We start from the raw sequence: 23,594 nt of genomic DNA on the forward strand, positions 1-23,594 counted from the left end.
GGTCACCAGATATCAGGGGAAGACTTGAATTGGTCCTGACATATCCCCCATGGGGATGAAATGTTTAGCAGAAGCCTTGCCTTAGCTTCTACCCTGTAGCTGCAGCTGCTTTCTGATCCCTCGATTAAGTTTTCCTTTCTGTGAATAGATGAGACCAACCTGGGCTTTTAAATTGCTTTTCTTATTTATGACTGTATTTGCTTCAGAAGAAAATTGCCAGTGTTTACTATTTAAACCTGGCTGGCTCAGACACCAACAGGCTTGTTTCATCCAGTGAAAGATTCTTGAAAAAGTGTAATCCCAGGTTTGCAGGCAAGAGGGAACCAAGAACAAAGACATGTCGGATCAAATCTGAGTGCTTGTTTTGCTGACAATTTCAGTCACTTTTAGCAGCAGACATGTCTTAAACCTTCCCCTCCCCCCCACAAAAACCAACCCCAAACTCAGAGGCATTTTATTTGGAGTTGAATGGTTTTCTAAGTGTTGGCCAAGTTGAGGTCTGTGTAACCATTGCTACCTCAAGTTCAATTTTAATTAATCTGTTTTGGGAAGTGCTGGTGTTTCCATTTCTAGGGTAGGTGTAGGGTAAGGGAAAGATACCAGAAAGAAAGAAACATAAGCAGAAGCTGACTGTCCACAAGTCAAATCAGCAAACATTTCTTAAGAGTTTTCTGTGTGCTAGGTACTGTGATGAGTGCTATGGACATAGAGAAAAGAAAACCAAACAAAACAAAATAGTTCCTGCTGTCAAGGAGCTCACTGTCTGATGGGGAGAGAAACATACAAACAGCTATATACAGATAAGCTATGTAGAGGATAAATGAGAGAGAATCTGAGAGGGAAAGCACTTGCCTTAATGGGGAATGGAATGTTCTTCTTGCAGAAGATGGGCTATACTGATAGGAAGAATACCAAAAAAGGTTAGTTCCTACCCTCAAGGAGTTCACTTTTTAATGGGGGAAGTAAAAGGTAACTTAAAAGCAGAGGATGGGGTTGAGCAGGGAAAGTGAAAAGGAGCTTTTGCAGGGCCATGGTAAAGTCCACAGGATCAGAAGAGCCAGAAGAGTGAAGGACTGAGCACAACCTCAAAATGGAGGCTCTATGAGAAAGTCATCTTTGGGAAGAGGGAACCATAACAACAGACAGAGGGATGGATCTACATGGTGGATGAGAAGGCGGCTGAAGAAAGAGTAACTCAGGGTTGAAGTGGCGCTTACCTAGGGTTATATGGGTAGTCTGTGGCTAAGGGTGTTTTTAACTCAGGGCCAGATCCTCGGACTCCAAATCCAGTGCTCTGTCCTCTGCATCATCCTGCCTCTCATCAGCAAGAGATGGTAGTTGTATGGTGGGCATGTTCTTTATTTCTTCAAATTCAAGTTATAGTACCATAGGATAATAGGTATAGAACTAGCAACCTAAGAAGCAATCACATATCACCTTATCATTTTGCACACCAGGAGACTAAGGAAGAACTGATAAGAGCTGCCTAGAGTCACGTAGAAGATGTTATTTTCTGTGCCTAGCGCTGTGCAAGGTGCCATGTATAAGATGTGGACTCTGTCCTTCAAGAGCCCACAAACCTTCCTGCAGGGACAAGAGTAATCTGTGTGAAGCAAAGAACAATATAAGATGGTCCATGACTAAGTGTCGAAATGAGTGGTGGTGAGAACCCGAGAAGTGTTCTCAGAAGGCAGGTTTAAACTGCATGATCAGGAAAATCAGAGCTGCTTTTGTTTTCCAGTGAGAACTACTTGGTGCGATGGGGAAGCAAAGGCTTCCCAAAGGAAATTGAAATGCTGAACAACCTGAAGGTCGTGTTCACGGTGAGTGTTTCCCTCTCGGCACTCCCAAGCCGCAGTGCCTATTCTCTCTACCCATGGTGGAGGTGAAATTGGAAATATGATTGAGCTCAGAAGGTAGGGGTAAGACTTTGTTAGTCCATCTGTATGAATGCATCCTGTGCTCAGAGACCTGTCTTGTATGCTGTGGGTAAATATCAATAGGGTGAAGGGGGAACAGGGGAAAAAAGGAAAAGAAAAAGAATTTTACATGATACGTTATTATGTATTTAAAAGGAATACCAACTTGTACATGATAGATTTGTAGTTTCATGTGCAATCTTTTTTTATTATACTGTGTTATAGAAATGCTTGTAATAAAGTAAATCAAAATAATTAAAAAGAGAAGACAATATGCCTCCTTATAGCCTAATAGGAGAAATAGTATACACACACACACACGTATATGTGTGCACAACCATACACATATTCCATATTCCTCATATTCCAATAGTGGTTACCCCAAAGGGACATATGACCAATGAAAGATAAAAAAATAACTTAAAAATTGCAGGGAGAGAACTAGAAAGTTGGGGAATGGATTGTCTTAGTTAATTAAGTTTAATGGCAAAGTCAAGAGTTGCCCAAAGATTACTTTTTATTGTAATCCTTGTTGATCAAAGGGTCTAATTTGCACTGATGTGACTCTCCTGCCATGACAATGAAGTAGATTGAGGATCGTCTGACTTTTCATGACTGGTGGTCTTGCAGTACTTCTTGGTCATCATTCTGAACATCAGTTTTCATTGTTTAGGTATAGGGAGATTGGGCATAATGTGGACCTAAGAAATTTGTGACTAAATTCCTGATAACAGTTTGTTTTTAAAATCTGCCTCTTAAAATAGAAGGCAGAAGAAGTCAAGTCAAAAAGCACTTGCTATGTGCCAGGTAATAGTGCTGGGGATAAGGAGACAGGCAAAAACACTGTCCCTCTCTTTCAGAGCTCATATTCTAAAGGAAGATAGACAACATGTAAAAACTACGGACATGCAAGATTTTTAGAGTTGGCTGGAGATAGTCTTAGAGCAAAGGTACTTGCAGGGCAGAAAAGGGTACAGGAATTGGGCTATGATATTCATACTGCATTTTAGCATAAACTAAATATTATGGGGACCAGCTGACAAATTTGTCCATTAGTCATCATGCTGTCCAGCATTTTCTGAATCTAAAAATATACAGAGATGAAAACCTCCATTACTCTAAAAAACTAAGAAATTTCAGAACCTAAAAGCTATTTAAATTATTGCCTCTGATGACAGATTGCAGAAAGTGAGACTAATCTTTTCTTTCCAAAAAGAAGTGAAAACAAGGCATTAGGGACAGTAAAATGAAAGCTACTTGAGGACAGGAATTATTTTGTTTTGTCTTTGTAGCCCCAGCCCCCAAAACAGTATGCACTTAATATTTCCTTATTGAATTGAATTGAGTGGAATTGCCTATGATTTCCTTTTGCCTTTTCCATATGGTATCCTGGGAATGTGACTGGACATGTGATAAACTTCGTGATGCCTTTGGCAGGAACCATTGGGTTGGAAAATCTGCTTGCCTCATTATGAACAGACTGACAGCCATGTTAGAGAATCAGAGAGAAGAGAAGTTAGGAGGGTAGTCGTATGTATTTTGCTAAGGAGAAAGGTTTGAGCCAGGAAAGACCGCCATGCTAGATTAACCTGCTTTGCTTTACAATAATTCTCCAGCTAGGTCCTATTAAGCATAATGTTTTCTGTTATGTTGCAATTAGGCTAGAATGGTGGTGATTTATTTTGTTTGTGCGTTTCTGAAAAATGGGCTGCAGGAAACAACATGGTGTCATAGCTCCTAATTACTTAGACAAAGTTTTCTTGGCATGTATGAATGGGCCCAGATTCTGTTTATCTATTATTAGTTGGAGTGGGCAGGATATTTATTTTCTTGATAAATATTAAAGTCCTGTGGGCTCTCCTGATTAAAACAGGAGACAGATGTTTGGTGTGTGAGAGAAGGACATGGGAATCAATCAGATGTTCATTTTGCAGAGAATCAACTTGTGATTCGTCTTCTGTATGTAAACAAGAAAGAGAAGACATCAGTAAATCAATGTCAATTCCCATTGATGCAAAAATGATGTAACTCCCCCAGGGTCTTACATGTTCCTTTGTATCTATTCTCTAGACTAAGTGAACTTAAGGACCTTGTTTGGCACTTCACTAGATTGAGAGAGCTTGGAAAGTTATTGAAACCTTCAGTTTGGGGAGGAGTGCAATGCTAAGGATGTGATTTTTTTTTTTTTAGTCCTGAATGTGAATACCTCTTGCTATCGATGATGAGTTACCTAGGATTTTAGGATCATAGATTCAGAGCTGGAAGGCACCTTAGAGACCACATTTTATAAAAGAAACAGGCACATAGAGATAAAGTGTCACCTAGCTTGTGACTCTCTTAGAAGAAAAATGGAGTTTTCCTGGTCCCAGCACCAGGATGCACACTGTTGCTCAGTAATGTTGGTGCACTAGTTATGTTGGGATTTTACCAGTATATCTTCGAGTTGGCCCTTTCTAGATGTCTTCTTTTGGACTGAGTCATAGATCCTTTTCCCCTCCAGTCCTCAAGTTCTGACCTTTTCAATGGACAGACACTAATCTCAAAAGTCACTCTTCCTCTATTCTCCCTTTTCTGTAAGGACCTTCCCCTGAGGTACATGGAGTAATGTCCTCCTTCTGTGGGAAGAGGGATTGGTCTTCATGGTTTATTGAAATTCTCAAATATATATAGAACACTTACTAGGAGAGGGAGTTCCCTCATCTGGAAGCCCTCTTTATCAATGAAATCACAGGTTCCATCCCTATCACTCATCTTATCCCTACTAATGTCATGTCATCTGGGAGATGCAGAGGTATAGGATGTCCCCAAAGTCTTAGTGCAGTTTTAAATATTTAAGTTTAAATATTCCAAACTTACAAAACATGTCATTAGAAAGTATAATCATTTGAAGTTTTTTGCATTTATTTCATTTTATGAATTTTGAAGAATAATTTTAAATGTTAATTTTTAACAAGATGGAGCATCCCCTTCATTATGCCTATGAGAGTTTTTGAATGATATTTTCTCAGGTCAGTGGGTTGGTAGAGAAGGGCCTCTTGCTTGCCTACTTTGATCACCTGATCTATCTCCATTAGACCTTTTCTAGTCATGTTATGTCAAAACTGTCACATCTCTCTCTGGATGATCTTTAGAATATGATTTTAAATGAAATTCTTTCCATCACTGAGCAGTTGCATTTGATGAAAAATAATGTATAGAACAAACCAATTATGGTAAATTTTAATTAGAAACATCAATATTTTGAACATTTAAATAATTAAACTTTAAATTTTCTTTGTAAATTTGTAGTAAATTTACTTATTACAACTTAAAACTTTGGGATTCTATGTAATATGGGCATGGTCTTTAATGTGATGTATAATTTTATGACTCTCTAACTAGATGATAAATCATGTAGCTATAAACTGTCCCTTTTTTGAGTCAAAGGGAAAAACGTTTCATAGAGGTGGGAAGACTTAAACTGGACCTTGAAGGATGGATAGGAGTGGAAAAAGAAAAATATTCCAGGCTGGCAAAATGCCATTTGCAAAGAGGGCATTGGAAGTGAGTGTGGCACATTTGTGTAGACTATTGAAGAGCTCGTTATGAAGAGAGAAGGCATGTATTGAGGAGTAATAATAAATAAAGTGGGATTAATAAAACTGGGCCAGATTATAAGGACCTTGAATGTCAAGCAGGGGAATTTTTATTTCATTCAATATGAAATAAGGAACCATTGACAGTCTGAGTAGGGAATAAAACAATGAAAGATGAATTTTAAGAAAATTAATTTAGTAGTGATAGGCTGGATGGATTAGAGGGGAGGAGATTACAACCAGGGAGGCCTCATGGAAGTATACTGTAGTAATTTAGGACAGTGGCAAAGAGGCTGGGAATGAGAATGGGGAAGGAGAGGTCCATACCTGTGACAATTCAAGGGAAATCTCCCATGAGTAGCTTCTCGGATTGTAACTCTTTCAGTTCTTATTGGTTTGCCAGAAGGCCTGCCAGAGTTTGTTGACATATTTAGCTGAAAAGCTCAGGGGATTTATTTAAACTAGAGGGTAATTTGCTTTAAACTACATGTTATCGTGGTTTTCCTTTTTGCTCTGTACTTATGCATAGAGGAAGTGAATCTGAGTTTCTTCTGTGTTACTCATTCTCCTTATTCAGTCTGAGTCACATGACCCAAGGGACTGATTGGGAGAGGGATGTTTGTGGGTCAGTTTAATAGTATTTAGGTTGGACTTGTAGTGCTGGGGTTTGCTTAGTCAGTGGAGGCTACGTTTGTCTCTGTTTGGGGCAATAAGGTCTAAAAGAGGTAAGCAGCAGATGTTTACCATGGCCTTCAGGCAATTGGTTATAAAAATATAAGCCTCAGGATGGTGAAGCTTGACCATTCCATGGGTCCCACTGTGTGGTCCCAGACATACTTGATGTTCTAAACGGATTGGGAGTAGCTTCTGTTTTCATTCCTTTTCTCTGGAATGATCTGGCAGTCAGATTTTCTTCTCCTGTACTTGGCATGTGAATCATCACATGTAAAAATACTTTTTTTCTAAAATGAAGGCTAAAATAGTCATTCCATTCAGGTTTGTTTCCTGATTCTGACATTCATTTCAATTCAGTTCAGTTCAATTCAAGTCAGTTCTACTTTTCAGTCCAATTAAATAACTAACATTTTTAAAACTTTAATTTATTTAATATTTAATTTATGGGATAAAACAACCATTTCTGTAACATGGTATAATAAAAAAAGATGATTGCACATGAAACTGCAGATCTATTATGTACAACTTGCTATTCCTTTAACAATTTTTCCCCCATTTGCTATCTTTCATTAAAAAGCAACCACTGTGTACTGGGGAGAAGCAGCCCAGTGGGGTAGTAGATAGAATTTAATGAAATGAATGAAAAGCATTTATTCAATCCTTACTATATGTCCAGCACTGTGCAAGGAACTGGGACTACAAATGCAAAATCAAACCTTCCTGCTGTCAAAGAACTTAGATTTTAAGGGGTTAGGGCAGACAATTCAAATAAGGAGTATGTAGAGGAGAGGCAGCTATGGTCAGGGGAGTCATAAAGGTGGTAAATGGAACAATAGGGCATTCAATTGACAGGTCACTTCCCTGATAGTGTTGCTTGGTTATAGACAAGGATAAAGCATCAGCATCCAAGTCAGGAAGATCTGGGTTTGAATTTTACCTCAGATACAGTGACTGTGTGATACTGGGAATCTATTAATCTATTAACCTCTCAGTGCCCCCAGAAAATTCTCAGAGACTCTAAATTGCTGCATAGTTCCAAATCTACATTGGTGAAGGGAGTTTCCTCATAGAGAGTTCCCTATACCTAGGTCCTTATGAAATAATAGGTCCTTATGAAAACAGGCATTCAATTTGCTGTGCTCAGTATTGGTGATACAAAAAAATTACCTGTTCTCTGCCCTTCAGGAAGTTATATTACACTGAAGGATACAACATACACACAGATAAATACGAAACAAAGTAGGATATATGATATCAACAGAGAAATCCAGACAAAATGCACTAGTATCCACAAAGATTTATTAAAGATCTACTATGTGCAAGGCACTGTACTAGGTTCTAGACATACAAACACAGAACCAAAAGATAGTCCTTGCCCTCTAAAAGCTTACATTGTACTAAAAATAATAGTTGACAGCTTATATAGCACTTTATAGCTTAAAACACATTTCCCATATATTCTTGAGGCTTTTCTAACAACTTTATGATGTAGATTCTCTAGGTATTATTATGTCTGTTTTATAGATGAGGACACTGAGACTCAAAAATGCTAAGGGACTTGCCCAGGGGTGGGGAACCTGTGGTCTCAGGGTCACATGTGGCCCTTTAGGTCCTCAGGTTTATACAGTAGTAAAGTTGGGATTCAAAGGGCCACACTTGAAGACCTAGAGGGCCATATTAGACCTCGAGACTGCAGGTTCCCCACCTCTGGTCTTGCCTATAGTCACGAAGTTAGTGGTAGATGTGTTTTGAACCTTGGTCTTCATGACGTGTGATTCAAGACTCTATCTGCCATGCTAGTGGTCTGCAAAATAGGGGCTGAGACCTCCTGGTGGGGTCATGGCCTGATACCAAGAAGTGTTTTGTTTTTGTTTTTTTGGGAGTATAGAACAAAGAAAGAGGAATGACATCCTTTTCCGCCCTGAGATACCAAATCTCTGGGGTTTGTCTTCAATGCAACCATACCCATCCTTATTCCTCATTCTATTCCTTTCCTGTACTGTACAAGCTCCTAGTTTCCTTCTGTTGTAAGTAGATATTAGTCCCTTATAGCAATTATTACCTGATTTATACCTGGACATCCACACCAGCAGCTTCACAGGTAGCACTAAAAAAAAAAAATCCCTCCCGCTCAGCATACTTGCCTCTTGAACCCCACATCACCTTGTGGCTGTTCCCCTTGGTTGGGTTCTCCTTTCAGAAAAGGGTGGATTCTGCACCCCAGGGGCCCAGGCTATCCATTTTTCATTTCGGGTGGGAGAGTCAAGTTACACAAGATAAGCAGGCAATTGGGTGTGCTGTGATCTCCAGGGCAGACATCATCACATTATCTTTTCCCTTTACCCACCCCTTTTCTAGACTTCTCTAGTGATCTTGATGGTCCCACCACTCTTCTTAGCATTGAGGCTCACAATCTCATGGTCATCTTTGATTCCTCACTCACTGGTATCCCACAAGTCTGATCAGTTGGCAGATCTTGCCACTTTTCTTCCACATCTCTCACTTCTGTCTCCTGTCCATTCATGTGGCTACCATCTTAGCTCCAACCCTGATCACCTCTTTCTTGGACTACTGTAATGACCTCCTAATTGTCATTCTGTTGTCAGTCTCTCCCCTTTTTAATTCATGCTCCACATTGCTGCTGAAGTGAGCTTTCTAAAACTCAGATCTGACAATGCCAATTGCCTACTCAATAAACTCAAACAAACCCCTGTTGACTGCAGGACCAAATGTTATTTCATCTTTATTGCATATTTTTAAAAATTGTATTTTTTGTATTAGTTTAAAAATATTTAATTTCTAGTACACAGTAGTACTTTTATATAATTTACAAATAATATTTGCATATTGACATATAAGCTTAATTCTTTTTAAATTGATGGGCGCACAATTAAAAAAAAAAATCCAGGTATGTGCAAGGAATACTGAAATGATAATTATGAGCTGGCCACTACCATATGGATCTTATAGTCTACTGTAGATGTCATAAGTGAATTGTCTTACAATCATAGTGTTTCTCAAAAGTGGAGCGGAGATCTGAGAACTGTGGGGATTTTAGATTTGTGAGAAAGTTGTTCAGCCTAGAAAAGTGGTCTCCAGAGATTTTAGGTTTTTTCCTCTTTTCCCTTCCTTCCTGTTATTCCCACAGGGGTGCTGAGCAATAGTGAAACTGATAGGTGGCTCACAAAGAATTTGATTTGTGATCTCTCAGCCCCTAGGGTATCAAGGATCTCCATATCCCAAATCCAACATGGTCTCTTCTACTTTCTGTCTGAGTCGAAAGAATTGATAGAGTATCTGGACTCTGTTGTTCATTTCTCTTTCTTAGTCTCAGCTTTTTAATATATAGGATGGGGATGATACCCTGTACCCTTTGCTTTGTGTAGCACTAATGGAGTAATGTCCATAAAGAACTATGCCTGAACAGAAAATTAACATCACTTTTTTCTTTGCCTCTTTCTTTGTTTTATTTCCTTGGGGATTTCCTTTAGATATATGATGTATAACCTGTTAGCTTTTTTCTGAAATAATGAAACATAAAAATGATTGTGTCATAACTGTTCGTTTCCTGCCTTACAGGATCTTGGGAACAAAGACCTCAACAGGGATAAAATTTATTTGATTTGTCAAACTGTCAGAGTTGGGAGGATGGATCTCAAGGATACTAATTTAAAGAAATGTACTCAGGGATTAAGGCGGCCATTTGGGGTGGCAGGTAACTGTGTACATATATCTAGAAGGTTTAATCTGCTTGGTTCTATTAGTAAACTGTTCTTTTTCTCTTTATGTTCATTTTATGTGACTGAATTCAATATATTCTTTCCTCTGTTTCAGCTAGGAATGCTTTAATACCTAGATTTCTGATGACTAAATCAAAGTCACTGGTGACCTAGTCCCATTTTGTGATGAATAATTGGATGTAGATGCCTAGAAATTGAGGGATAAGGGTCAACTGAAGTCTGAATAGTTATGTGCTCCTCTCTGGGGCCTAAGGGGAGGAAAGATGATTCTGGCAGTATGTAATTGTGAAGAACAAATCATTAAAAATAATGTCCAAGATAAGAGATCAAAGAATGAATCTCATCACAGCTTAAGTCCTGATGAAAATGGGTGTTAAGAAGATTAGCTTGGCTAGTTGGAATATCTGGGAAAAGAGATACTTTCAAGTAATAGGGTGGACTTTACATAATTTCCCAGGCTTTGTTTGAGCCAACAATGGTAAACCGTTCTGATTCTTTTGTGATCTGACCTTGATTAGAAGACTGGATTATAGAACGAGCATTGACCTGAGGGTCAGAGGACTTGAACTCCAACCTTGGCTCTGCCCTCAGCTCCCTGTGTAACCTTGGAAACTTTAGAAATCCCATGAACCAGTTGTTTTCTCATCTGAAAAAAAAAATCATCCATAAGATGCCTTGTCACTTTAACATTTGATGTTCCCTTCCTTAACTTACTTACTTCTGGTAATCAGCCACTGAGGTCATGTTGTTCTGCTTTCAAGAATGAGTTTCTTGTCTCTTGAAAAGTCAACAGCAACATATTCAAAGCTTTTTCTTCCCATTTTGGCTGTTGGCTATATTCTCCAGGCAAGACCCTCTCTTTGTTTCTATCTGCAGAACCACAAGCAACGTGCATAATAAAACATAAGCCAATTCCTAAATGTGAAGTCTGTTTGGGACAGAGCTTTGCCTTAATGATCTGGGTCTTCCTTATTACTGATACCCCCTATCTGTCCTACTCTTTGTTTTCATTGACTTTTGCAGAACTCTTGCTTCTCAGAAAACCACCAAGAACTAAATGTTCTTTAGGCTCTAATATTCAAAATGGCGTACTAACCTCTTGGGGCACATGCTTGGAAATTACTTTTATGGTCACCTGTCTGTCTAGCTGGATTTTGACCTACTTATTGTTCTGATTCTTTCTCTTTGCATATGCTCTGACTCTGACTTACCTCCCCATGTCCTGACCCTGATAAGTTTCCTCATCCTTCTAGACTTGCTTCAATCTCACTGGTCCTGACTTGCTTGTCCCTATGGTCTTGCTGTCTCCATCTTGGCATAATTTTAAACAATTATTTTTCTTGCCTTTCTAGTTATGGACATAACAGACATCATCAAGGGGAAAGCAGAAAGTGATGAAGAGAAGCAGCATTTCATCCCCTTTCACCCGTAAGAGATTTATTCTTTTTTTCTCTTAACATAAATCATACTATCACCCAACTCACTTCACCTCAATTACACATGGCAGCACGTTTCTGAGTTTGGCAAAGCCCATCTGTGCCAAGTGTAGGAAGACAATGAGGCACTGTGGAATAGTGGAATGTGCACTGGTCTCAGAGTTACAATGAGACTGTATTGTCATCTCAGTTCTGCCATAGATTGTATAACTTTGAGCAAGCCATTTAGCCTTTGGGTCTCAGTTTCCTCTGATGTCAAAGGGAAGAATTAAACTAGACTAAAGAATCTCTAAGGTCCCTTCAGACATAAATTATTTGATTCTTAGGATGAGTGTTTAATGATGATACCAGGACCAAATATTGGAAATAGAGTATGATTCTGGTGCATATGTGGGCATAAATTTGAAAAAAAGACCAATTCATTTTTTTCTGCTTGAGGAGTTTACAGTGGAGAAGCACTAGAACTGACTTAGCATGCAATACTTTCATTTTATAATTGAGGAAACCAAAGTCCAGAAACGAAGTGACTTGTCCAAGGTAAAAGAGATGCTATTAGAAGTAGTTTTTAAATCCAAGTCCTCAGACTCTGACGTTAGTGCTCTTGTCATGGTACCATGTTGTTTCCACCATGGAATAATCTTGATGAAAGGTTCAGACAGTGGTAGTCAGTCTGGTGACTCTTGTTGGGGTAGAGGCTTAACTGAGTAACCCTAGAATAATCCTCTGTGATGTTGGGCAAGTCAGTTAACCACTCTGGGACTAAGTTTTCCTCATATGTAAAATGTGAGGACGTTGAACTGGATGCCCTCTAAGGTCCTTTCTTCTCAATCTATGGTGTATGATTCATGCTTCCTGTTAGGACTTAAAGTGGAGTAAGAGAAATCTTTGAAAACTGCAAACCTTTAAGAATATGAGAGCTCCTGCTTGTCAGTCTTTCCTTAGAAAAGTAACGACATCTGTGATCATGCCTCTTAGGGGCATATTGCTTTGCAGAGGAGAGAAAAACAAACCTGTTTCCTAATGGAGCCCAACATTGTGTCCCTGAGCTGGGTCACAATGGCTAAATTTACCTTACCATTATGGACCAAGGTTGTTTTTTCTAAGGAGTATCTGATGAAGGGAAGGAGACCATCACAGAGTTCCTCAGCTCCACTAGCCTCCATCCCTACGAGCATGAGTGTATCTTGCAGGCATTGTGTTCTCTTTCCTCCTCCAGGGTAACAGCTGAAAATGATTTCCTACACAGTCTTTTGGGTAAAGTTACAGCCTCCAAGGGAGACAGTGGAGGTCAAGGTAAGTAAGTGGTTATTTATTTGCTTAAAATTGTCTGTGTCCCCAATTGAAATTAGGAACCCTGAATAATTAAGTTTGCTCTCTCTACAGATTGCAGAGAGAAGGGGAAATCTCTCCTGCTCTCTCTCTGGGCACCAGAGAAATCCTATTTTCTAAAGCCAGTGAATGTTTCTTTCATCAGTCCTTGTCCTTAACCTCTCTGCCCCCTCCTTCTGGATTTTCTTTCCTTCCTCAGCATCATAGAAACCACACTCCTGGTTCTCTTTCTCTCACTGTCACTTTTTGTCTTCTTTGCTGATTCACCTTCTACTTCCTGATTTCTTAAGGTGAGTGTTCCCCAAGATTCTGCTCAGCACCTAATTTTGAATCTTCCTGATAATATTTCTCTCATGACCTCAAGTATCCCTTCTGTATCTCACACCCTGACATCCAAGCTCCAGATCTATATCTTCATTTGCTTATAGGAACACTCTGCCTGGATGTCTGATAAGACCTCAAATTTAATATTTCTAATACCAAGATTATCTTTTCTCCTCGACTAGTTTCTCTTCCTAACAATGTTTCGGTTATAGACACCACTATGCTCCCAGGCTCCTATATTGGAAACTTGGATATTATCTTTAACTTTACTCTCTCCCTTGCCTCTCATAACTTATTAGTTACCAAATCCTGCCAATTCTGCCACTGCAACAGTTCTCACATCTCTGTCTTCTGTTTCTGCACCCTGAGGATACAGCCCTGAATTACTCTATCACTTGCCTGAACTATTATAACCACTTCCCTAAATGTCTCTCAGTCTCCCCTTTCTTCCTTCTTTATGTCATCCTTCATTGCTACAAACATCATTTTTGTCCTGAAAACAAGGTATTTGACCTTGTCACTCTTTTTAAAAACCAAACCAAACCAAACCAAAAACCTTTTATTTTGCCTCAGGAATGAAATTTAAACTTCTCTGCCCCTATATTCAAGATCTTTCATCTTTCTACCAGTTTCAGCCTTTTTCCAGCATTATATTATTCTACTTTAGCTCTAACATGCCACATCCGTACAGGCTGAAATAAGTCTCCCAATTACACCATATATTTTCCTATCTCTACCTTTGTCAATGCTGTTCCACATAAGAGGAATGTCATCCCTTTCCCTATTCATCTGTTGAATTTCTATCCAAGTCAAATGATACTTATTCCCTAAAACTTTTCCAGTTAGGAGCAATCTTTTACCCTTTTACTCTTCACTTAGTGATTTTTTTCTCTTTTTTTTGTTGGATTTTGTTTTTTCTCTTCTCTTGTGTACTAATCACATGTATTATTTTGTATGTTTTGTTCAGTTTCTGGGTATGTGCCATGTTCTCGACTAAAGTTTATTCTTAATAACCATAGGGATCATGTCTAATCTAAACTTTGTGTCTTTTCCAACACCCAGGACAATGCTCTTATTAAGCACACAGTAGGTCTTAATAAGTATCTCCTCAATGGAATAGAGTTGACATTAGGTAGATGATGAGGAATTTTTTTCTGTTGGTAATGTGATCAGTGTCTGTTCCTAGTGACCAATTCCAGAGAGGGAGGCTGGAGGGAAAAGGGTAAAAGTGGCTCAATTCAGAAGATAAAGTAATTTGCCCTAATTACAAAAGATCTTTACAAAGGATGCTTTCCTTCAGGCCTCTGGGTGACAATGAAAATGCTGGTTGGAGACATCATTCAAATCCGGAAAGACTATCCCCACCTGGTAGACAGGACGACAGTTGTGGCCAGAAAGCTTGGTTTTCCTGAAATCATTATGCCAGGTAGGAGCTGACCTGGTCTATGACTTTCCCAGTGTGGTACACTTTCCTTCCTTTCTCCTGTGAGAGCTGGAGAAATAGGAGATTCAAACTGCTTGCGGAATAGGGAGATTCTCTACTCTTTTTTGGTTAGAAGTTGCTTTTGCCTTCAATATTGTTAGTTTAAATTTAATGAATCAAGGGACATTTTCCCTATAGATTGGGGCTTTCCTACAGATTGAAACTATGTAAGTATTAATAGATTATACCAGAACAAATGAAAGTGGAAGGTCACATAGATTCCCTTCTGAAGAGATGTTTTGCCACATCTTAGTTATTTGTACTGATGGATGGAACATGGTTAGTTCAAAGTGATGGTTAATCCTAAACAATTATCATTGATTTTAAAATGTCTTTCCACCTACATTGGAACATGAAGATGGTTATCCTTTTGTTAATTCAATTCAGTATGAAATACAACTCTGTAGATACAACTCTAAAGATGCTGTCTAGCTCCTATACGTTAAGCTCCTTTCCTGACCGTCATTCCAAGCTGAGAATATGCAAACTTCCTGCCTAAGATGAGCTGGTTCTTCTCATATCTTCCCTAGAGCAGGGGAGGTATTTAACTGTTTCAGATAATTAGATAGTAGAACCAATGAAATATCAAGGAAACACTTGGAGTCAGGTCTGTGAATAAATGCAAAAGCAAGATTTGGGTCAGATAGTTGGGAGATGATTGAGATCTATTGAGAGTTGACTATTTGTGGGAAGTAGGCTAGGGTTCACACTCAAAAGCCCCACGTACTAAAACCTAAGCTTGTGAGATCAGAGATCTAGAGTGAGAAGCATCCTCAAAGTCAGTCTAGCCTAGTCATTCTCCAGATTAGGAAATTGAGACCCAAGGAAGCTTAGTGCCTTTACAATCCTGGGTCTCCATTTGGTTATATTGTAAATCAATTTATGTCCCTGCTATCGGCAGATAAATAAAAGGTATCTCACTCTAAACAGACTGTGATGTGGTTATTATCCTTGTTCCCAAATATCTGTTATAATTGGATTGTTCTGTACTTGATACATTTTTGTTTACTATGAAAACATTTCTTTTCCTCTTATACTCCCTCAGAATTCTTTTCTGGGTCCTGAGTCAGCATCTGCTTACCCTGACGTTCTGGATAAATGATAATTCACTTTGATCTTCTGTTTCCCTATCCAACACTGTGGGTTGCCCCATGGGATGCCCAGTTCTCATTGCCTAGCTAGTCAAAGGACTGAGAAAAGCTATTCTATTCTCCTCCCACACAGTGAAAAGCCCAGTGATTTATGTTTGGCTGGAGCTCCTAAGCTATTAGATTTCTCGTCTTCTCTTTGCTTTCCCAGAAGGTGTCACTATAGGATGGAAATTAAGTTAACTTAGGAAGAAAAAGGAAAAAGAAAAACATGGATAACTTGTATATCTACCTTTCAAGACTGAGTCTCTATTTGGCTTCTTCTTCCACAAACCCTCCTTCCTTCCTGTGCCAACTCCAATCCCATCTTCTCTTTAGGATAAGTGTATGTGCCCCTAGCTCTTCTGATGGTTGCTTACACTAAAATGAGGAAGCAAGATCGATGGGAGTTCCCATTATGTCTTTTAACTCATCTTCTGCTCCAGCTGAAGTGAGTAGACTGCTCCCTTCCTGCTGCCTTTGACTTTGGTTTCTAACTCTTGTCTTTCTGCCTCAGGGGATGTCAGGAATGACATCTACATCACCCTGTTACAAGGAGACTTTGACAAGTACAACAAGACGACGCAGAGGAACGTGGAAGTGATCATGTGTGTCTGTGCGGAGGATGGCAAAGTGCTGCCTGTAAGGGATTCCTCTGTTCCCTTCAGGGACATAGGCAATTTCTGGGGGCTTCTGCTTAGCAGAAAGCCTTTCCTCAAAATTCTACCTTCTGTTACACTGACTTTCTTTGTGTTGGTATTGAAGTACATGATCTGTATTTTTCATTACTTCAGGCCTGGCTGTGCGTTCCTGAGAAGTTACATATGGAACATGACAGAATAGGTCTGGGACTTGAAGTTGTGAAGTCCTGGGTTCCTATTATGCCTCAGACTCTTATTAATTGTGTGATCCTGGGCAAGTCATTTAACGTCTCTGGGTCTTGGGTTCCTCATCTGTAAAATGGGGATAATAATAGCACCTGCCTCATAGGGTTAGTATGAGGACCAAATGAGATAATGTATATAAGACATTTTGCGAAACTTAAAGCTCTATATTGACAGATCCCCAGTGTTTCTGGTCTCAAGACGCCTTTACATTAAGTTATTGGGAGCCCAAAGATCTTTTATGTGGTGATAGTGATCAATATTTACTGTTAGAAATTATATATGCATGTATTCATTTAAAAATAATAACCCATTACCTATGAACAAGAATAAAATATTTTAGTAAAAATAATTCTTTTCCAAAACAAAACAAGGAGAAAAGCACCATTGTTTTACCTATTTTTGAAAATTTCTTTATTTTTCTGACAATAGAATATAGCTGAATTTTCTCACATCTGCATTCAATCTGTTGCATTAAGTTGTTTTGAAAATATATGAAGAAAATCCAGCCTCACACAGATACATACTTAGAAAAAGGAGGAGTATTTTAATAGGCAAATAATGTCATAATCTTTTTATAAAAATAATTTTGACCTTGAAGATCCCTCAGGGTGTTTGGGGACCTCCAGAGTTCGTAAATTACACCTTGAGACCCACTGCTTTGCATAAATGTGAGCTTTTTTAGGTATACATAGATAGATAGATATCTGGGATCTGTGATTTCACTGGTAAAGGAGAACTTCTGGTGAGAAAATGCCCTGGACCAATGTAGATCAACCACTTTTGTACAACTTTTAGTCTTATAGGGTTGCCTGGAGCATGAGAAGTAAAGTGACTTACCAAGGGTCATATAACCAGTTGTATGTGAGATATAGTACTTGAATTCAACACTTCTTGAGTCTGAGGCTGGCCCTTTCTCCTACTACATCATGCATCCTTTAGAAACATATGTATATCTTCCTTTCTCCCTTCCTTCCTTCCTTCCTTCCTTCCTTCCTTCCTTCCTTCCTTCCTTCCTTCTTTCTTCCTCTCTCCCTCTTTCTTTCTCTCTTTCCTTCTCTCTTTCTTTCTCTCTTTCTTTCCTATAAGCCTTTCTCTTTGGTCTGGATTTGCAAGTTAGCCCCATCCAGTTAAAGAAAGAACCTGTCATTGTCCTTGATAGTTCACTTGGTCCTTATTAGTTTACTTGGTCAGGGTCTGTGAGAAGTTACACACAGAGAGGGACAAATTGGAAGTCTGGAAAGAATGTGGTAACTTAGGATGTCCCCAAAACAGGCGTCCCGATCCCTTTATGTAACCTGTCAGTGCTCAAGCAGAAAATCTGGTGAAAAGTCAATTCCTAATTTGGTCTCCAGGGGGCTAGCATAGTACACTTAAGAATGCAAAGCACATAGCTATAAATATTTATACAGCATATGTCCTATACAATTTTCATCATGTGTGCTTACATTTATTTGCTTCTTTCTTCTTTAAGCTTTTCAGCATCTATGTCCAGTGTGTGGGAGGGTTTTGCTTCTCCTATTTCTCCTTCTGTGCCTCTGAGTTGAAAATAAACTCAGCTATAAGCTGACGTTTAAGCCTAGGCAAATATTCACCTATTGATGTGGCAAATGACCAGATATAAAAGCTAGGGGTGGGAGAGTGAGGAGTGCAGATCAGAAAGGGATCATGGGAAAAAAAGGGATCCTGTAAGAAGGTCTCAGTTATCCTCCTTCCCAGCTATGTGACCTGTGGGGAGATTCCATTAACTCCTCTGCTTTTTTCTGGATCTATAAAAAGGGACCAAAAACCATTTCTCTCAGGTTTCTAGGAAAGCTGAATGATTTTTTCCCCCTCAAATCTATCCCCTATCTCATATAGACTGCAGATATTAGGAGACAGAAATTGAAGTGTCTGGCTCCTCCCTATTCTGTAGAATATCCAAGACCTTCCTAACAAAACCCAAATTAAGTGAGAAAGTATCACTTTGCCCACAGTCATATAAAGGAGGAGAAGAACTTTTTTTTTAATTTTAAAGGAGAATTGCCTTTCAAGAGAGTCTCAGTCCTTTTCTTTGAAGATATTTTATTCAGCTGCCCATTAAAGAACTCTTGAAGCTGCTTCATTTTAGAACATTGATATGGGTGCTTCTGATGTTTCTCAAGGACTTCTTATAAGGAAAAGTTAGAAAACCAAAATTTGAGCTTCTTATATAGTCCCTAGCTCTAACGAATTATTTTTATTTAGAACTTCATAGATTTTCTCTGAATGGTCAGACTTACTCCAGATGAAAATATAAGTTGATTTTCAAAGTATTGAATTTGAATAGTACCTATTATAATGATGTGAGGGATGATTATAATTTCTAGTTTTATATTTTAGGAACATTATGGGGGAATTTAGCTAACTACTGAAAATCACTATGGAAGCCTGTGTAAGGTCTTTTTTTTTCTTTACAGAAATAAATACTGTTGCCTAATTAAGTACCAGGCAGCACATGCAAACACCTCCTGTGAGAAAAGAACAGAAACTTTGGGAAAAGCCCCCTTTAGAATATAGATTTCTAGTAATGTGGCCAAGTCCGTCCTGATCTAGATGTATCCTGCCCTTGGGAAGGCTGGGACAAAGAGCTGTAATTATTCCTCCTTCAGTTAGCAATGTCCTGGTCCTACTTTTAATTCCTTTTGATTTAGCTGAGACTTCTTGGAGTGGGGTTGGGGGGACAGAGAAAGGAGAGTTTGAATTAGGGCTGATTGTCGCACTGTTGGTAACCTGCAAGGCAGGAAGGAATGTAAAGTGGAGCCCTCCTGGAGAGTGGGTAAATGCTAAAGGATAATAATAGGAGCTGACATTTGTATAGGGCTGTAAGGTCTGCACTGCACTTTACGTATCTTATCTCATTGGATTCTCACAACAGTTCTGTGAGAGAGATAGGGCAGCTATCATTATCCCCATTTTACAGATGAGAGAATGGAGGCTCAAGGGGGCTCAGTGACTTGCCAGTGGCCATGCTGTTAGTAATTGTCAGAGGTCTTCTTGACTCCAAATCCAGTATTCTTTTCATTACATCATGTTGCCTTCATGCAGGACGACCTTAAGCGTCAAATTCTTGGATACCTGCACCAGAGAGTTCCCAAGTGGAGATATTATGATATCTACTCTAAGGACTCTTCTTTGGACAAATACTATATTTGCTGCTAGACAACTCTATCACGTAAAGAGGCTAGTTATTAACCCCATTTTAGCGATGGGATTATGCACACACCTCTCCTGAGCTGCTAAATGTCTCCTTCTATTAGAATATAAGTTCTTAAGGGCCGGGTAATGCTTAAAACAATGCTTTGAATATAATAAGGGCTTACAAATGTATTTTCATTCCTTCAAGTGACTTACTCAAGGCTACTTTATAAATTCTATACTGGGAATCAGGCATCTTAATTCCTTAATTAATTAGTCAGCCAACACTTTTAAATCCCTACTGTGCACCAGATGCTGAGAATACCAAGACAAAACAAATCCCTTCCTACAGAAGAATAACACACACACACACACACACACACACATTTTGTTATCGTTGAGTCATTTCAGTTGTGTCAGACTCTTTGTGACCCCATTTAAGTTTTTCTTGGCAAAGATACTAGAATGTTTTTCCATGTCCTTCTCCAGTTTATTTTACAGATGAGAAAATGGAGGCCAACAGGATTAACTGACTTGCCCAGGGTCACACAGCTAATATCTGAGGCCGAATTTGAATTCAGGTCTTCCTGATTCTAGGCCCAGCCTTCTATCCACTGTTCCACTTAGCTACCTGTATACACATACATGTATAATACAGGTTTGCACACACAAAAATCACATATCTACATATATGTACATGTATGTATACACATGTATATCCACATGTCTGTACATATACACATGTATATATACCTCTTTCTCCCTATTCTTTGTATATGGAAATGTTCACATTTACTGACGTTTGTAAAGTTCATAAAAATTAATTTTTAAAAAGATATTAGAATGAATATTTGGACATATATCTTTCACCTCCATGGAATATATCTCCCAGAGTTGGAGCACTGGTTCAAAAAATACTAACTCTTACATAATTCCGAATCATTATCCAGCTCACAGCTCCAAAATATGACATATTATTATAAATAACATTATAATGTATAATTAATATTATATTTACTATATTCTTATAATAACCACAAATTATTATAAATAATAATAATACTTTAACAACTATAATATTCACTCTTTCATTCAGCACATATTTTAAAGCATTTATTATGTGCAATGCACCGCAAGAGCATTGAGGGAAATTTAGATAATCAAGACTTGTAACTTCCAGTCTTTCATATTGGGCTGGGCCTAGCAGGGAGGAAGCTCTTGGTTTAAAAAAATAAACACCCTTTGCTAGTGCAGATAAGCCATTTGCCTTGAATTTATAGTCTTCAAGACTTGATTGGGAACAGTAAGAGTTCAGTTGCCTTACCTAGATTCAAAGAAGCTGCAACCCCATTTGAAGGTGAGCTCCTTGAGGGAAAAGATCATTTCTTTGTGCATCCTTGGTGAATGCTTAATAAATGCTCATTGATTGATTTATAGTAAAAGCAAGACAATGTTTACACAGATAAAATACATAGCCCTCATACCAGGATGCTCCCTCTTAACAATGCAGGTCCACATATACTTGGTCAATGTCTCTGGCTTCTTTTTCCTTCTTAAATAATTGAGAAACTTTGGTAGTTGACATTCTTCCAAGGGAAGTCACCAGCTTCTCTTTCAAGAGCACAGATTCATAAAACTAAAAACATGAACAGTTTGTCTTATTTACAATGTACTAGAAACAAGACTCACATCTAAACTCATAAAATATAATTAAACACTCTCTCTACCATCAGTGAATAACCTTTAAGGAAATTGTTTCATCTCTGTGACTTACAGAGACTCTAGATAGAGTTCTAGTGAAGAGTGGTTGGGGTTCCTCTGATTTGACCCTTTATGATGAAGCTTCTATTCTACTGGGGAAGATAATGTGTGTGTGTACACACAAAGGACATATAAAGTAGATAGAAGATAACCTTAAAGGAAGACATAGATAGCTGATAGTGCTTCATACAGAAGTGGTACCTTAGATACCCAATGCAAAGATATGGGAGATGGAATGATGCATGTTAGAAATAGCACAAAGGTTAATATAGTAGGACCATAGCATGTCCGGGGGGCTGGGGGGGAGAGTATATAACAAGACTGGAATGGTAGGTGGGGGACGGGCTGTGAAGAATGCTTACTGCCAATCAGGAGTTTGTCTTTGTTCTTAGGGATGATAGGGAGCCACTGGAGTTTGAGTAGGCGGTGCTGCCTCTGCCTTTTAAGAAGTGCCCCCAGAGATCACCACCTATTGTGGCACAGCTGACTTTTATATTGATTTAGTCTGCAAACTGCTCTGCTTTTCTTTATCGTCTTTGGCATCTAAACATAAGGAAAATGCAGGAGTGAGAGAAACAAACACACACCTAGTCCCACTGTGTAGCAGGAAGCTGCTGCAAGTGTTATATAGTATTTATGGGAAATCTGGAAGATATTCGGACAACCTGACTCTAGTTTTAGATTGATTTGTGCAGCCCTGAGTATCCCCACAAACCCAGGCTGGTCCTCAGTGGTATAATAAGCCACTTCAAAGTTTTCAGTTTTATCTTCAAAGCTCTGAGACCAAAAGGAATCATCTCAGGCATTGGTTTAGGGATGGGTGTAGGGTGGAGAATAATGATCTTTCAAACCTCAGAAAACTGAAAACTCTCATCAAGGTACGAGATGATCTTTTGAGACTGTCTGTACTCATCTGCAGGGATTTTGCTTTGTTGATCAGTCTTTATTCCAGAATCTGTAAGCCATACTGAATTCCCTGATGCTGCTAAAACTGTAAACCTATAAATATCACCTAGTGTTTGGTTTAAATCAGAGTCCGGGTTACTACAGAAGATCTTGCTTCAGTGCTTTTCACATTAGACTCCCGCAGGGCTTCAGAAATTAGTGAGAGGCAGCACAGCATAGTATGGGACTTGTAGCATGGTGCTCAAACTTTTTGATCTAAGGATCCCTTTATACTCTTAAAAATTATTAAGGACGCTCCCCCTACTCTAAGAGCTTTTGTGGTCAGTTATATCTGGAAATATTTGATATATTAGAAATTAAAACATCTTAGTACACTTATGAAAATAGTTTTGACCTCTAGGACTTCTTGAAACGGTCTTAGGGACCTCCGCAGGTCCTACAACCACACTATGAAAACCACTAATATAATGGATAGAATTGTGGCCCTGGAGTCAGAAAGATCTGGATTCAAATGTTGCCTCTGGCACTTAGTAGCTGTGTTACTATAGGCATATCACCAATATCTCTCTAAGCCTCAGTTAACTCATCTGCAAAATGAGAAACTGGAAGACTCCCTTCTAGTTCAACTCTCATGCAACTATGATTTCCCTGGTGTGGATACTTCCTCCACAAACACAGATCACAACTTCTCTGTTACACAAGCAATGGTCTTCAAGAGTTGCTGTGGCCACCTAGGCGACAGTCCTCTAGGAAGGATAGCAATGGGATCCCATTGGGTTCACATTTAAATTTTGTACTTTGGGTTATTTCTCTAACACGAAAGAGGAAGACTTTAGTGGACATTCTAAGATCTGACTACTTTTTTGTTGATTGAATTGAATTTGAAGTATCTTGAAAGTACATTTTTATGTTTCAACATCTTAATAGGAATTTAAAAGCCCAGGACCTTTTCTTAATGTCACACGTCCTGGAACTCTTTGAAAGTTAGTATCCTCTCTAAGTATTCCTTTCAAAAGGACTCTGGGTCCTGACTCTTAGCCTAGTTAGATTTGATTGTAGATAGAATCAATTAGTTGATAGAGCACAAGGCGTAGTGGGTTTGATTCCTGTCTCAGACATTGACCAACTACATGGTACTTGGAAAGTCTCTTGACCTTTCTCAGCCTCAATTCCCTTATCTGTAAGATGGAGTTAACAATAATGCCTTACTTCAGTTTAGAAATGTGGACTATTATTTTTTGAATTTTTCCTTGAATTCTCAGGATGGAAGGATGAGTTC

General features: G+C 38.8%; 1 protein-coding gene across 1 annotated transcript in view; it reads left to right on the plus strand.

Annotated features, from left to right (window-relative positions):
* DOCK2 (dedicator of cytokinesis 2) overlaps positions 1-23,594 on the plus strand; it is a 480,195-nt gene that overhangs the window by 45,093 nt on the left and 411,508 nt on the right. Inside the window, exons 9-14 of the mRNA XM_072630938.1 lie at positions 1,742-1,823; positions 9,749-9,884; positions 11,262-11,337; positions 12,562-12,638; positions 14,299-14,424; positions 16,126-16,250. Of these exons, the coding sequence (XP_072487039.1) occupies positions 1,742-1,823; positions 9,749-9,884; positions 11,262-11,337; positions 12,562-12,638; positions 14,299-14,424; positions 16,126-16,250 (622 nt within the window). The remainder of the gene's footprint in view (positions 1-1,741; positions 1,824-9,748; positions 9,885-11,261; positions 11,338-12,561; positions 12,639-14,298; positions 14,425-16,125; positions 16,251-23,594) is intronic.

The sequence above is a fragment of the Notamacropus eugenii genome, chromosome 1, assembly GCF_028372415.1.
Source record: "Notamacropus eugenii isolate mMacEug1 chromosome 1, mMacEug1.pri_v2, whole genome shotgun sequence".
NCBI classification, from domain to species: Eukaryota; Metazoa; Chordata; class Mammalia; order Diprotodontia; family Macropodidae; genus Notamacropus; species Notamacropus eugenii.